The sequence below is a fragment of the Salmo trutta genome, chromosome 21 (genome assembly GCF_901001165.1).
Source record: "Salmo trutta chromosome 21, fSalTru1.1, whole genome shotgun sequence".
NCBI classification, from domain to species: Eukaryota; Metazoa; Chordata; class Actinopteri; order Salmoniformes; family Salmonidae; genus Salmo; species Salmo trutta.
In genome coordinates this window covers 13041652-13057583 of record NC_042977.1, presented here as the reverse complement: position 1 = coordinate 13057583, position 15932 = coordinate 13041652, and the positions used below count along the sequence as shown (strand labels likewise).

At 45.0% G+C, this 15932-nt stretch overlaps 1 protein-coding gene across 8 annotated transcripts in view; it reads left to right on the top strand.

Annotated features, from left to right (window-relative positions):
* LOC115156715 (CMP-N-acetylneuraminate-beta-1,4-galactoside alpha-2,3-sialyltransferase) overlaps positions 1-15932 on the top strand; it is a 59070-nt gene that overhangs the window by 17694 nt on the left and 25444 nt on the right. For 5 of the 8 annotated variants that reach the window (XM_029704325.1, XM_029704321.1, XM_029704327.1 and 2 more), the window contains 3 exons: positions 928-1020; positions 8899-9005; positions 15854-15917. In XM_029704325.1, coding sequence (XP_029560185.1) covers positions 928-1020; positions 8899-9005; positions 15854-15917 — 264 coding nt within the window. The remainder of the gene's footprint in view (positions 1-927; positions 1021-8898; positions 9006-15853; positions 15918-15932) is intronic. The other 3 variants (XM_029704320.1, XM_029704326.1, XM_029704323.1) reach the window with 1 other exon arrangement.

Genomic DNA, 15932 nt, shown 5'->3' with positions numbered 1-15932 from the left:
CTATGTTTTCTATTTCTATGTTGGGTTTTTGGTAGGACCTCCAATTAGAGACAGCTGGTTGTCGTTACCTCTAATTGGAGGCCATATTTAATTTGGGTTTGTTTCACTTGTGTTTGTGGCTGGTTATATTCTGTATAGCCTGGGAGCCTTATTTAACAGTGATTGTCGTTTGTTTATTTTGTTTAAGTGGTTTCTTTAAATAAATTAAGAAATGAGCCCTTTCCCACTGCGCCTTGGTCCTATCCTTACGATGTTCATGACAGAACCACCCACCAAACAAGGACCAAGCAGCGGGACCTGATCATTTCTTTGTCAGTGGGCAAACGTACAAAATCAGCAGGGGATAAAATACTTTTTTCCCTCACTGTATAAGCACAACTTCAGGAGAGGGTTTATGCCAGTTCTAATACAACTGCCTACAGCAGTGGTCACCAATTCTGATCACTCCCTCTGACCTAGCAAAGATAGCACGTCAGCAAGAGACCCCAGTCCTCTCCAGCTACAGCCTGTCCATCCACGCCCCTCCTCCACCCTGCCATATGCCCCCCCCATCTTATCAACACTGACTCCGTGTGTGACAGATAGGCCTCCCATAACTCTGGGACCTCCCTCCTTTCCCCCTGTTAATTTGAACTTGTCTCATGCCATATAGCAGGTAGTTAATGAGTATGATCGCAGTGAGGAGGAGATACAAGGGGCTGGTTTGAACTTGAGCTTCTTAGTCCCTACTTTACCTTTTAAATTGGACAGGACCAGCATAGGGCGGGCTTAAGGGGACATATCAAACTGTTTTTAGTTCTATCTTCCAGGGAGATCTTTGTCTAAATTGGATTATGTGTAGAAGAGCAAACACAGCGTGTTATCAGGTCACGTTGTTCTCAGTCTCATCTAATCCCCTTTATCCTCCCCTCTTGGCGCCACTTACAGGCCAGCGGAGTTGGCGTACAAGTATGGCAACCTCAGCGGAGGTGTTTGCAAGCCGGGCTACGCAGCGCCCAAGATGACCGCCATCTATCCAAAGTGAGCAAAACTCCTTCTGTTCTCTCTTCAGGGTTTGATTAAAGTCATTGGGTGCATCTCAAGAGTCTTAAGACGCTTCCTCTCCTTGTCTTCACCCCTTTTGCACTGACTTGAAAACTTGGGGTGGCAGGTAGCGTTGGGCCAGTAACCGAAAGGTTGCTAAATCAAATCCCCTGTCACGTCCTGGCCAGTATATAAGGTTAATTGTTTTGTAGTTTGGTCAGGGCGTGGCAGGGGGTATTTGTTTTATGTGGTTCAGGGTGGTGTGTTTGGTTAAAGGGTGTTTGATTTAGTATATCCGGGGTTTTGGTTTATAGTCTATGTTTATGTATTTCTATGTCTAGTCTGGTGAGTGTGTTTCTATGTTGTGTTGATTGGGGTTGGGACTCTCAGTTGAAGGCAGGTGTTGTCTATCTGCCTTTGATTGAGAGTCCCATATATTAGGGTGTGTTTGTGGTTGTTATTTGTGGGTGATTGTTCTGTGTGTAAGCCGTATGCTTTACCAGACTGTTTGTAGTTGTTCGTTCGTTCGTTTCGTTTTGTTATTTTTGTATGTTCATTTTTGTAGTTAATAAAAATCAAGATGAGCATACACGTACCTGCTGCGTTTTGGTCCTCTTTCACCAACGACAACCGTGACAGAATCACCCACTACCAAAGGACCAAGCAGCAGAGGAAGGAGCAGACGGCGTTCGAGTTGGACTGGCGGGAGAAGTGGACTTGGGAGGAAATTCTGGACGGGGCCGGACCTTGGCATCAGGCTGGGGATTATCAGCGCCCGCAGTGGGAAATTGAGGCAGCCAAGGCGGAGATGCGATGGTACGAGGCCAGAGACGCGCTGAGGGAGAAGCACGAGAGGCACCCCCAAGAATTTTTTTTGGGGGGGCACACGCGTAGTTTGGCTAGGCGAAGGAAGAGCCGGAAGCCAGCTACCCGTGGTTATATGGAGGAGCGTATGGGGTGGAGAGCGCTATGTTTCGCTGAGAAGCGCACTATCTCACCCATACGCACGCACAGTCCGGTGCGAGTTATTCCAGCCCCTCGCAGGTGCCGTGCTAGAGCGGGCATCCAGCCTGGTAGGAGGATGCCTGCGCAGCGCATCTGGTCGCCGGTACGCCTCCGAGGACCAGGCTACCCAACTCCCGCTTTACGCACGGCTACCATCAGGCCCCTGCACAGCCCAGTCTGCCCTGTACGAGCACCCCGCTCGTACAGGGCTACTAGTTCCATCCAGCCAAGGCGGGTTGTGCAGGAGGTAAGATCTAGACCGGCTGGGCGCCTCCATAGCCCTGGGTTTCCAGCTCCTGTCTCTCGTGCGGACCCGGAAGTGCGTTCACCCAGTCCGACTCGTCCTGTTCCTGCTCCCCGCACTAAACTGCAAGTGCGTAAACCCAGCCTCGCCAGTCAACAGTCGTCAGAGCTGCCCGCCAGTCAACAGTCGTCGGAGCTGCCCGCCAGTCAACAGTCGTCGGAGCTGCCCGCCAGTCAACAGTCGTCGGAGCTGCCCGCCAGTCAACAGTCGTCGGAGCTGCCCGTCAGTCAACAGTCGTCGGAGCTGCCCGTCAGTCAACAGTCGTCGGAGCTGCCCGCCAGTCAACAGTCGCCGGAGTGGTCAGACTGCGCTGAACTGCCGGAGTGGCCAGACTGCGCTGAACTGCCGGAGTGGCCAGACTGCGCTGAACTGCCGGAGTGGCCAGACTGCGCTGAACTGCCGGAGTGGCCAGACTGCGCTGAACTTCCGGAGTGGCCAGACTGCGCTGAACTGCCGGAGTGGCCAGACTGCCGGAGTGGCCAGACTGCCGGAGTGGCCAGACTGCCGGAGTGGCCAGACTGCCGGAGTGGCCAGAACTGCCGGAGTGCCCTGAACTGCCGGAGTGGCCAGACTGCCCTGAACTGCCGGAGTGGCCAGACTGCCCTGAACTGCCGGAGTGGCCAGACTGCCCTGAACTGCCGGAGTGGCCAGACTGCCCTGAACTGCCGGAGTGGCCAGACTGCCCTGAACGTCCCGAGTGGCCAGACTGCCCAGACTGTCCCGAGTTGCCAGACTGCCCAGACTGTCCCGAGTTGCCAGACTGCCCAGACTGTCCCGAGCTGCCAGACTGCCCAGACTGTCCCGAGCTGCCAGACTGCCCAGACTGTCCCGAGCTGCCAGACTGCCCAGACTGTCCCGAGCTGCCAGACTGCCCAGACAGCCTGGAACGGCCTGAGCCGGAGCCACCTCCAAAAATAGGTGGGTTGGGGAGGGGGGTGTAGCACAGTGCCGTCGTTGACGGCAGCCACCCTCCCTTCCCTCCCTTTAGTAAGGGGGAATTTTTCTTTTGGGTATTGTTTGGGGTTATTTTTTTTTGTTAAGGTGCTTCCGGGGTAGCACCTTTAAGGGGGGGGTACTGTCACGTCCTGGCCAGTATATAAGGTTAATTGTTTTGTAGTTTGGTCAGGGCGTGGCAGGGGGTATTTGTTTTATGTGGTTCAGGGTGGTGTGTTTGGTTAAAGGGTGTTTGATTTAGTATATCCGGGGTTTTGGTTTATAGTCTATGTTTATGTATTTCTATGTCTAGTCTGGTGAGTGTGTTTCTATGTTGTGTTGATTGGGGTTGGGACTCTCAGTTGAAGGCAGGTGTTGTCTATCTGCCTTTGATTGAGAGTCCCATATATTAGGGTGTGTTTGTGGTTGTTATTTGTGGGTGATTGTTCTGTGTGTAAGCCGTATGCTTTACCAGACTGTTTGTAGTTGTTCGTTCGTTCGTTTCGTTTTGTTATTTTTGTATGTTCATTTTTGTAGTTAATAAAAATCAAGATGAGCATACACGTACCTGCTGCGTTTTGGTCCTCTTTCACCAACGACAACCGTGACATCCCCGAGCTGACAAGGTAGAAATCTGTCATTCTGCCTCTGAACAAGGCAGTTAACCCACTGTTTCTAGGCTATCATTGTCAATAAGAATTTGTTTTTAACTGACTTGCCTAGTTAAATAAAGGTTAAACTTTTTTTTTTTTTTTTTTAAACATGTAAGATGAAGGCAAATTCACAGTAGGCATATGCCATTTTTCAGCTCAGTGCAGATGAAGATGGAGAGATGAGGAAAGGCAGCCACTCTAGACTATTGAGACGCTCCCCTGGAGACGTTATGTCATTACTCCAGCCAGCATGGCCTATGGAGAACGACTTGTAACATAAAAGTCCCACATTTCCACACAATCTTTTAGGTTTCAGTCATGTTTCATTCATTCATTTCCTCACCACAGACTTCATACCATTTCCTCGTCAGCCCAACACAAAAGCATCTCTTTGGGAGAGCGTAACCCCTCATCCTACCCCCATTTGAAATGGTTGCCAGTGGTTCCTCAGAGGCTTAATGTCAGAGGGGCACCGACTTCCTGTCCAGGAGGGCATGACTCACTTCCTCCTTAAAACACAATCCACGGAACACATGACGGCCCTCCGTGATGTCACTGGGCCTTTGATGCCATCGCTCCACCCTTCTCTCCAGCCATAGGTTATTATTTCATGAGGGCTCATCAGCTATGGCCAATAGAGGGACATTTTCCACATAGCAGAACATTTTCCCAAGGCATTTTACTCAGCTGCTCCTAAATGTGGAAGATGGTGACTCCATCTTAACATACGATGAGGTTGTGTTGATGCTTAGTCTGCGAAAAGATGGCTAATAGTGTCTCATAATGCTCATATTCGCTTAGACCAGCAATGACTGTGACAGCTTTATTAAAGATATCCTGAAATTTCTTGTATTCTGTGTGTTGTTATACTTTCTGAACAGAAATTACTGGCATTTTTGTGTAGATAATAGATTTTTGTACGGAAACCAAAAGGGGCCGTCGAGGCGTGTTACACAAATAGGCTTATGATTATTATGACTTGAGAGAAAGGGCTTACTTGGAAGAGGTACGTTGGGAACTGCCCTCCCAACTAGGAGGCTGTGTGTTAACGATGTCTCCCAACCACTTCCTCTAATCAGCCACACGTTTTCAGATCAAAGTTCCCTACAACAGAGAGCACCTGCTTGGGACCGCATTGATTACTACCACGTTCACTTCAGTCCCACACAGTTCAATTAGCACTATTAATGGCTTAGAGTGACAGTTGGGTGTATCTGTTAGATGTCCTAGAGTTTGAGGTTTGTCATGTGTGATGGGGGAAAGCAAAACGTGATTGGTCGTACATGACATGTATAAACACAGATGCCAAACCGCTTGACTTTTTTTTTCTCTCAAAAACTGTTACAGCCTGAATTCAAAATGGATTAAATCGAATTTTTTCTCACCCATCTATGCATAATACCACACATTTCTTAACATTCACACCCATGATTCAATACACCTTTGGCAGCGATTGCAGCTGTGAGTCTTTCTGGGTATGTCTCTAAGAGCTTTGCACACCTGGATTGTTTAATATTAGCACGTTATTCTTTTGAAAATTCTTCCTCTGTCAAGTTGGTTATTGATCATTGCTAGACAACTGTTTTCAGGTCTTCCCATAGATTTTCAAGACGATATAAGTTTAAACTTTAACTTAGCCACTCAGTAACATTCAATGTGGTCTTGATGAGCAACTCCAGTGTATATTTGGCCTTGTTTTAGGTTATTGTTCTGCTGAAAGGTAAATTCATCTCCCAGTGTCCAGTGGAAAGCAGACTGAGCCAGGTTTTCCTCTAGAATTTGGCCAGTGCTTAACGCCATATTGTTTATTTTTTATCTCTCTAGTCCTTAACGATTACAAGCTTACCCATACCATGATGCAGCCACCACAATGCTTGAAAATATGGAGTATGTTACTCAGTAATGTGTTGTATTGGATTTGCCCCAAACATAACATAACTTTTGTCCTGAATACAAAGTGTCAGTGACACACAATCTCAATGTAATCCATTTTAAATGTACGACACATTTTTTGTTGTTGTTGAAAAATTCAAGGGGTGTGAATGCTTTCTAAAGGCACTGTATGTCTGTAAACGGCTACCTCTTCTTGGCCACTTTTCCATGTCAGGCCACTCTCATAGAGGTGTGGCAACCCCAGCTCTGAATGCCAGATCTGAATCCCGTCTTTGGTCTCTCATGGCCAAATTGATTAATAATGCATGTAAAGATGTAGCCAACATTTTCTTTTTGGCAAATTACATTTTGGCATAAATTAATTTAGTCTGTAGTAAAAACAACTGATGGTTATTTACTTGGCCAGATCCCTTAACCTCCTGAATTTGAGGTCCCTCCCTAATCATCTCCATCCTCCATGTTTGTCCTCTTCCAAAAGGCCCTGCCCAGTGGAATCCAATTTAATTTCAACGCTTCCCCTCCCCTCACCCCAAACTGTTTGTATTGGAGCTCTAAATCAAGTATTGGCGGTGAACTTGGGCGGCGCGGTTATGAAAATATGGCCCCCAGTGAGAGGAAATGAGCACAATGTGCCTGGGCCTCCTGTTTTGGGAGCACTCTCTCTTTAAGACAAGCAAACTATCCCCTGTCTGTCCATCCATAGGCTAGGATACTCTTGACAGTTATTTAATGCCCGGCTCGGCCCCTGAAGCCACACGTTAATGAGTCACGGTTTGTTTTGGCAAGGGTCTTTGCCCGTCTGTTTCTGTCAGGTGATGTGTGGAGAGAGAGCCAGACATGACTGTTACTCTTTCTTTCTTGGTGCATCAAGTGCAATTAAGGAGTTTGGAGGACAAGTGGCTCCTCTTGTAAACCGTGTTTGCTCATTGAGTTCAGACCCGATTATTAGGATGTGAAGTTTGGTGACCTGATAGCGGAATCGGATTCCTTTGGTGTTAGTAGCCAGCTTGACTGGGTGCACTGTGGGCAGCCAGCTGTAACTAGTGGTTGGTTAAGACAACCCGTGGATGTAGACGCAGCCCCCCCTGGGGGTTAGCCTAGTGAAGTCAGCCTGAGTTCCTCCTCCAGATGTTGTTGTGGTTTTGCGTCCCAGGCCTGTGTGAGTTGTAGAGAATGTCTTGTTGCTGTCAGTGTAAACACCACGGGGGCCTCACTGTGTAATCACAGCGAACTAGTAGTCTCACACACTAACACTCGCTCTCACATTGGTCCATAGGATGCAAAAAAGATTTTTCCTTGTAAGTACTTAAAATGGGCTTAAAATGGGCTTACAATATAGTATAGCATGACATGTTTATCCATACACATTTTTATGACTAGAATCACCTAAATCTAATCTCAGATGACTTTTCTACCACAACCACATTTTTCAAAAGAGCTTCTAATCATACAAAGAATTTCTCCACAAGAATCACTTCTGACATATAAACCGTCCTGGGACCAGTAATACCCTTGTTTAAACCCCAATCTGCGACCGTGTTGTGAGTACCTTAAGTGCGAGCTGTAAAAGTGGAGCGTTGGAGGCGCGGGAGTGTTCTACGAGGACCATGGTGCTCTCCCCCTAGCGAGACAGCGGGTCATAAAAACAGACATCCATCGTCCAGCCACACTTCCAGAAGCAGCACGTACAGCCCGGGTCTGAGGCCTGACCAGGGGAAGTGGCTCTTTTTTTATTTAAAAGGAGTGCTTTATCAAATAGTGGTTGGCGTAGGAGCACTTTGTTCGTGCGCCGGCTGTTTCTGCAAACATTACCAATCAACACTGCCTACTTCAGTAAGACATTTCCTCGAAACATCCCTTCCCAAATCGTCTGGGACAGATTAACACTGACATCAATACATCGCCAGGACACGTATACCCAGACTGTGTCAAGAATGGTTTCAGCCTTTTTCTGGGAAGAAACATTGTCAATAAGAATATATGTAGCAGACTTGTTCTCTATTTTTCCCTTCTTCCTTGAGTCAACCTATTTTGCACCCTGTGTGCACGGGATGGGTTCAGTGAACGGGGGAGTGGAGAAGTGGGATGACGCGGTTCGATTGATGAGTGGAACAAGTGTCTTCTCTTACAGCCCAGTGTCTTTAACTCCTGGCGGGGAGTTAACTCCAGAGCCCCAGGGTCACGGTAGAGTTAAGTGGGGGCCACGGGCTTCTTAGGGAGGAAGAAATGCTTTTAGAAACTGTCAGCTTCTAAGTTAGTGTCCAGAGAGACATCAGGGTTGTGCACCCCCAGACCCACGTACTCTGCTTGATAACTCACCTGTGTATTGGGTTATCAGGTAAACTCTGTTGCTCATTGGCAAGTCTCAATTCAACTTGATGAACACAGAAATCGATCTATGGTGAATCTCTCACTGAACATTATCTAGAGCAGGAAAGGGCTCACTGTTGAACTCTGCATCTGGAAATGAGAGGACATCGCAACACAGTAGACCTATTTTGGTTAACTTGAGTCATGCTGGAATTCTCATGAGTGGACAGACGAACTGTTTTACAAGTTTTATATTATTTGACTTCAATTAAATGCAGTCTCAAATGGCCGCCTGGCCCTTTTTAATAGCCGGGCACACATTTCAGCAAATAAACAAGTTTTCAAATAAATGCTGGGTTTAAAATAATTATTGACGAGGTTACAATGGACACAGCTCTGATATTCCCACAGTCATGTCCATTAAACATGTATTTTTTGATTCTGTCATTGTTGCTAGCCGTTGCGTCCCCCGTCCCTAATAATTTTTTTCCATGGTGCTGAAGCGCAGAATCAGGTGTATGATATGCAGCCTAGTCTTTGCACATCTGATCTGCGATGGATTTGTTGTTATGTTTATACAAGTTATACGGGTCACAATAAATATTGTGGTAGTCTTTTCAACATTTTATTGAGCAAAAGCTGTGTGCATTTTAAGTAAATGGACGCTTGGCTCAAATAGGAGCCCGTCTCTAATAAGTGCCATTTTTCTTCAGCGATTGAAACGCCAGGCTATTTATTGAAGTTTTACAGTAATCTCTCCTGTTTTTCTTTCTACTGTTCTTCTCACAGGTTCATGAAGCCAGCTCCCATGTTTCTCGACCGGAACTTCAGGCGGCTGGCCAAAGTCTGCAATTACTTGCCTCCATTTGGATTCAAAACACAAGGTAAGACAAATTGTGCGTGTAACGTTAGACAGATTTGATTATCCCATGTATCCCATTGATGGCAATGGTTATGTCTTTAACTTGTCATGGTGGTTTTGGAACTGTGTATAGATGATGATTTGGGCTGGATATGTAAGCTAAAGAGAAGAGGGTGCCAGAGCTCTACCATCCTTATCACCACGGGCCAGTTAGCGCATCTTCACGCTTGGTGATAGAGCTGGCAGAACATCCCTCCTGGCCTACTTGGGTTGATCTCACGCTGCTCCTGTCATGCTCTCTGATGGTTACACACACTGCCACTGACTGTGCCTTTTTGCCTGGGTTGGGGCGAAGGGTAAAGGGTGAGAATGGGATATTTGGATGCTTGGATATTACAGGACGTTTCTTGCTACAGCAACATCTAGACAGTGAGACAACACTTCACTTTCTCTGAACTTCTACAAACTTCTATGGCTTTTTCTTCAACACCCATCCTAAAGGTGAAATGCATCAAAATACTTATTAAGTCTTCATTCTTTCCTCGATTGTGAAGCAGTAGGGCTGGCACAATAACCAACTGTTATGGATGAAGACCGTCATGAAAATAAAATTATATCGAACAGCTGACTGAATGACCAAAATGCAGGAGCAGCACACATAGAAATAGAGTGAATAGAAAAGGCTTGGAACCGCTAACCCTGGCAATTTGACTGGCATACGCATACTCATGGGTACAATCCCAATGTCTGCCTGCTATTGTGATGTAATAATTTCCATGGAAATGTAGAATGTTCATTCAAATGATGTGGCTCATGCAATGGAATGTACTTTTTTGTAATGTGAGTTGAATCAACAAATCATAGCACATATTTGACTTCCTAATTTGCTCATAGGTCGAACGTATACAGGTTAAGACAACGTCGTCACAAATCTGAGACCAGCGCCGTTGTTAACTGGAATAACCAGTCCCATTGTTGCAAAGAGTTATGGGATATTAGAATCCCGTTGTCTCAACATAGCTTTGCTTCTATGGGTACACTCGTAATGGCTGCCATCATTGACTTGAATGGGCACTCCTGTTTTATTTTTACATTTTTTGGGCAGATTTTATTTTATAAACATTACAAATGACAAAATCATACAAACATCAACTACAACACACCTGCCCAGACCCACTAGCACTCACCTCCATCACCAGCGCCCGCATCACTTTCCGCCACATGGCCTGAAACTGCACCATTTTGTTACTCTCCGTAGCCTACGCACTTTCAATATTTAAATAATTAATCCTTCAATTTTCCCATTTGTTATTGTTGCCGGATTAATTTCCACAGTTTTAGTACTAACAAAAAAAAATTGAGAAGAGAATAGTCAAATCCATCGGGTATCTCACTACACCCCCATATGCCATGTCTTGAAATATGCAGACAGACGGTTTAAAAGTAGGTTTACATTGTAGTATTTCTGACAGCCAACTTTCTTGTGCCGCCCAGAACTTCCGGACTTAATAGCATTCCCAGAAGCATGGATTATTGAGTCATTCGTTTTACACTCAAGACATTACTCTGCCCTTGTCTATACATTAGCCCATTCTTTTCAATTAATTATATTTCTGTCAGCACATGTGGCCAGAAGAGGGGGAGAAATTGTGCCCCCCCAATATGTTTATTTTTACAACAAAACTAAAAAATGATTTTAACGGTTATTACCGTCATCCAAAATTCCACCTAGTCACATCTCAATACAGGTTTAGGTAGCTCACTGACGAGGCCGTCAAGAATCTATGCATTTTACGAATCAAACATGAGCACATCATGCGATCGGAATTGAGAAGATAGAGCATGAATTCAGTCTACCCTTTATCATTCAATTTCCAACACTTAGGAGCGAAGTGCATGTAAAGGTACACTGAATGTTACCTTTGTGCTCTTGCAAGAGCCCTCTACCCCACACTCACACCCTGGTTTTCAAAGGCAAGTACGCTACACCTGGTTTCTGTTTTCTCCACGGTTTGTGACTGCAGTGGGGTTTCCCTTTTAGCTGTATTCATGTGGAGAGGTGATACGTGTGGACCTTGAATAGAACTCCACAAAGGATTCCAAATTAGGAGCAAAAAAATAGAAACCTTGAAAATTAAACTTTATTTGTACTTTTCTTTGCGACCAAGCAGCTTTGTTTGCTAGACACAGGGGAAACCTCCATTCTTCATGTGGTTTCTAGCCTCTCCATCATACTATAAGCAAGCATGGAGGGGCAGTTTTTTCACACATTCCTTTTTGACACCTGGACCTATATATTGGTATTAGCTTTTGGATTGCCTAGACCAGGTATTCCCAAACTGGGGGGGGGGGGGTACGCGCAATGCCTTCAGGTGTACATTTTCAAACAGTCCATTTATATTTACCAACGGGGCTATACATTTGAGTGAGGTTTTTTTTCTCACCTGAGTAGCCTCGTTTCACTGCCAAAACTAAAATTGAACCATCTAGTGTTTAGCGAAATAACAACACAATGTCAAATACAGGTAGCCTAGTCAAATAATGAACATCCAATCACATTAACCGTTACTCTTGCGGGAATTCCACTAACGGTCCGTATGTAGCCAAATGCAGCTACTGCTCATGTTGGTATCTGTACTGATGGCGCAAAAGCCATGACAGGGTGACATATTGGAGTGGTAATGCACGTGCAAGCAGTTGCTCCCGACACCACTTGGGCACACTGCAGTATCCACCGAGAGGCTCTTGCTGCCAAGGGAATGCCTGACAGCTTGAAAGAGATTTTGGACACTACTGTGAAAATGGTAGTTTAACTTTGTTAATGCAAGGCCCCTGAACTCTCGTGTATTTTCTGCACTATGCAATGATATGGTCAGCGACCATGTAACGCTTTTACAACCTACAGAAGTGTGCTGGTTATCAAAGGGCCAAGTATTAACACATATTTTTGAATTGGGAGACGAGCTTAAAGTGTTCTTTACTGACCATAATTTTCACTAGTCTGAACGCTTGCATGATGATGAGTTTCTCATTCGACCTTTCTGGGTGATGTTTTTTCTCGCCTGAATGATCTGAATCTAGGATTACAGGGACTCTCCTCAACTATATTCAATGTGCGGGACAAAATTCAGGCTATGATTAAGAAGTTGGAGCTCTGCTCTGTCTGCATTAACAAGGACAACACACAGGTCTTTCCATCGTTGTATGATTTTTTTTATGTGCAAATGAACTCAAGCTTAAGGACAATGTCAAATTTGATAGAGCGAAGCACCTGAGTGAGTTGGATGTGCAATTACGCAGGTACTTTCCCGAAAAGGATGACACAAACAAACAACTGGATTCGTTATCTCTTTCATGCCCTGCCTCCAGTCCACTTATCGATATCTGAACAAGAGAGCCTCATCGAAATTGCAACAAGCGGTTCTGTGGAAATGTAATCAGAAGCCACTGCCAGATTTCTGGATTGCGCTACGCTCAGAGTACCCTGCCTTGGCAAATCACGCTGTTAAGACACTGATGCCCTTTGCAACCACATACCTATGTGAGAGTGGATTCTTGGCCTTCACTAGCATGAAAACTGAATACAGGTACAGAGTGTGTGTGGAAAATGATTTAGAGTTAGACTGACTCTCTCCAATACAACCCAACATTGCAGAGTTAACCTACTGGTCAAAAGTTTTAGAACACGTACTCATTGAATGGTTTTTCTTTATTTTTACTATATTCTACATTGTAGAATAATAGTGAAGACATCAAAACCATGAAATAACACATATGGAATCATGTAATTTCCAATAAAGTGTTAAAATCAAAATATATTTGAGGTTCTTCAAATAGCCACCCTTTGCCCTGATGACAGCTTTGCACACTCTTGGCATTCTCTCAACTAGCTTCATGAGGTAGTCACCTGGAATGCATTTCAATTAGCAGGTGTGCCTTAAAAGTCAAAGTACATATTATGGCAAGAACAGCTCAAATAAGCAAAGAGAAACAACAGTCCATCATTACTTTAAGACATGAAGTTGAGTCAATATGGAAAATGTCAAGAACTTTGAAAGTTTCTTCAAGTGCAGTTGCAAAATCCAACAAGCGCTATGATGAAACTGGTTCTCATGAGGACTGCCACAGGAATGGAAGACCCAGAGTTACCTCTGCTGCAGAGGGTAAGTTCATTAGAGTTACCAGCTCAGAAATTGCAGCCCAAATATATGCTTCAGATTTCAAGTAACAGACACGTCTCAACATCAACTGTTCAGAGGAGACTGCGTGAATCAGGTCTTTCTGATCGAATTGCTGCAAAGAAACCACTACTAAAGGACACCAATAATAAGAAGAGAACTGCTTGGGCCAAGAAACACGAGCAATGGATTAGACCGGTGGAAATGCGTCTTTTGGTCTGGAGTCCAAATGGAGATTTTTTGTTCCAACTTCCGTGTCTTTGTGAGATGTCGTGTGGGTGAACGGATGATCTCTGCATGTTTATTTTCCACCGTAAAGCATGGAGGAGGAGGTGTTATGGTGTGGGGGTGCTTTGCTGGTGACACTGTCTGTGATTTATTTAGAATTCAAGACACACTTAACCAGCATGGCTACCACAGCATTCTGCAGCGATACGCCATCCTATCTGGTTTGCGCTTAGTGGGACTATCATTTGGACAATGACCCAGCACACCTCCAGGCTGTGTAAGGGCTATTTTACCAAGGAGAGGGTGCTGCATCAGATGACCTGGTCTCCACAATCCCCCGACCTCAACCAAATTGAGATGGTTTGGGATGAGTCGGACCGCAGAGTGAAGGAAAAGCAGTCAGCAAGTGCTCAGTATATGTGTGAACTCCTTTAAGACTGTTGGAAAAGCATTCCGGGTGAAGCTGGTTGAGAGAATGCCAAGAATGTGCAAAGCTGTCATCAAGGCAAAGGGTGGAGCTTTAAACAATCTCAAACATAACAACATATATTTTGATATGTTAACACTTTTTTGCTTACTACAAGATTCCGTATGTGTTATTTCATAGTTTTGATGTCTTCACTATAATTGTACAATGTAGAAGTAAAAATAAAGAGAAACCATTGAATGACTTGGTGTTCTAAAACTTTTGACCGGTAGTGTATGCGCAACCTTTCAAGCACACCCTTCTCATTAACCTGTGGTAAGTTATTCAATATTTTTGATAAACAAATAAGGTTTTATATGTAAGATGATTAACTAAAGAGCAAAATTATTGATTTTTATTTGTGCCCTGGTCCTGTAAGAGCTCTTTGTCACTTCCCACGAGGCGGGTTGTGACAACTCTCACTCATTCTTATGTTTAATAAATGTATCATATAGTGTGTGTGTGGCAGGCTTACGATGATGGCAAAAAAAAAAACATTTGAGAGTGCGCTGACCCTGGTGCTAGAGGGGTACGCAGCTGGAGGTTGACTGTTTGAAGGGGTATGGGACTGTAAAAGTTTGGGAACCACTGGCCTAGACCAACTGAGCAGACCGTAATGTTCTCTTTAAAAGACACCTAGAATAGATAGCTATATTATAAAGTTTAGATATTTCTTGCCTGGGTGCAGTTAGGCTCTTTGGAAATCCCTAATGATTCAATAAGCATTGTATAGTTTCATGTCCAGTCTCACTTGTCTCCCTTTACCTTGTGTAAACTCTGCACTACAGCAGCACGCTGTAGCAGAACATTGAGATCATGTTCAGTGACATCTCCAACCCCTCCTCCACATTTCAGCTGAAGATTTTCCTCCCCAGAAAAGTGTACTTCAAGACGGCGGCAATATATCTGAGCTGCCGCCTAGACATACTCGGCTGAAGTGTTTATCCTGCGTGCTAATAACAAATAGCCGCCATGTCTCTCCTCTTCGAGAAACCCTTTCCAATTTTTTGGTGTGTGGGGTGGGTGGGGGTGGGGGGGGGGATTTCACCCTATTGAGTCGGGTGTGGCCTGGTCCTCTGTTTATGCTGACCAGGGTGATGCTTGATGCCAGACTTCGACGCCGCGTCCAAACAATGGGCCACTGCTCATTTTGTGATGTTTAATCACGAGGCTCGTTAGAGGTGATAAAGCCTTCTGCATTACTCTTGCAAGAAGCAAAGGAGACGCCTACACGGGGTTGTGGTTGAGCCTAATGACATTTCATATCAGTTGTTTATCAAATGGATCCAGCACGCAACTGAAATGTGATTATACAAGCGAGTGATTCATTTGGATATTACCTTGTTGGATAAATTGGACACACAACCTAGATATAAATCTCCCAATCTATGGTAGACCTATGACTAATATGAGAAGGAAAGAGTCAAGAGGTGCTAGTGGGCTGTGTGGGGGTGGGAGGGGGCGAAGACATGTGTCTTAAACACCAGAGTCATGACTCCGCCAGAATACCCTCTGGAACATGGCAGGAATGCACGCTATGGCTAAACAACCCCGTATCTCACACCACCAGACCCAGCTCCACGTCCACACTGAGAGAGCCCTTGCACAGCACACTTCAACCGGGAGAATGTGCTTGTTTGAAAACGGCATTCTTCACTGAGTGGTTTTATGGGCAGCGTTTCTTTTCTGAAGTGTCGTTTCACCCGGATTCATCCGTCCTGAAAGGGCTGATGGTTTTCCAATGTTACTGTCACCGGGCTTGTGGCTTATCCTTATCTGTAATTTTAATAAACGGTTAGGAACGTTTTCTCCTCCAGACCTTCTCCCAAGGATCACCTAGCTTGCGACATTGTTTTCTAGGCGTTGAAGTCCGACAGTTTGTTATTAAAGAGGAGCTATTAATCCTTTTCATGAGGGGTTTTGTCTGTGACCTAGCAAACAACAATGAACTGTAGTTGATATCTAAACTGTCTTTTTCTCTCCCGTTTCATTTTGCAGAAAGAATCATAGACAGTATTCTAACTGCCACAAAGAACTATGGCTTGGGTGAAGACCTTGACAGGTAATTGCCATGGGA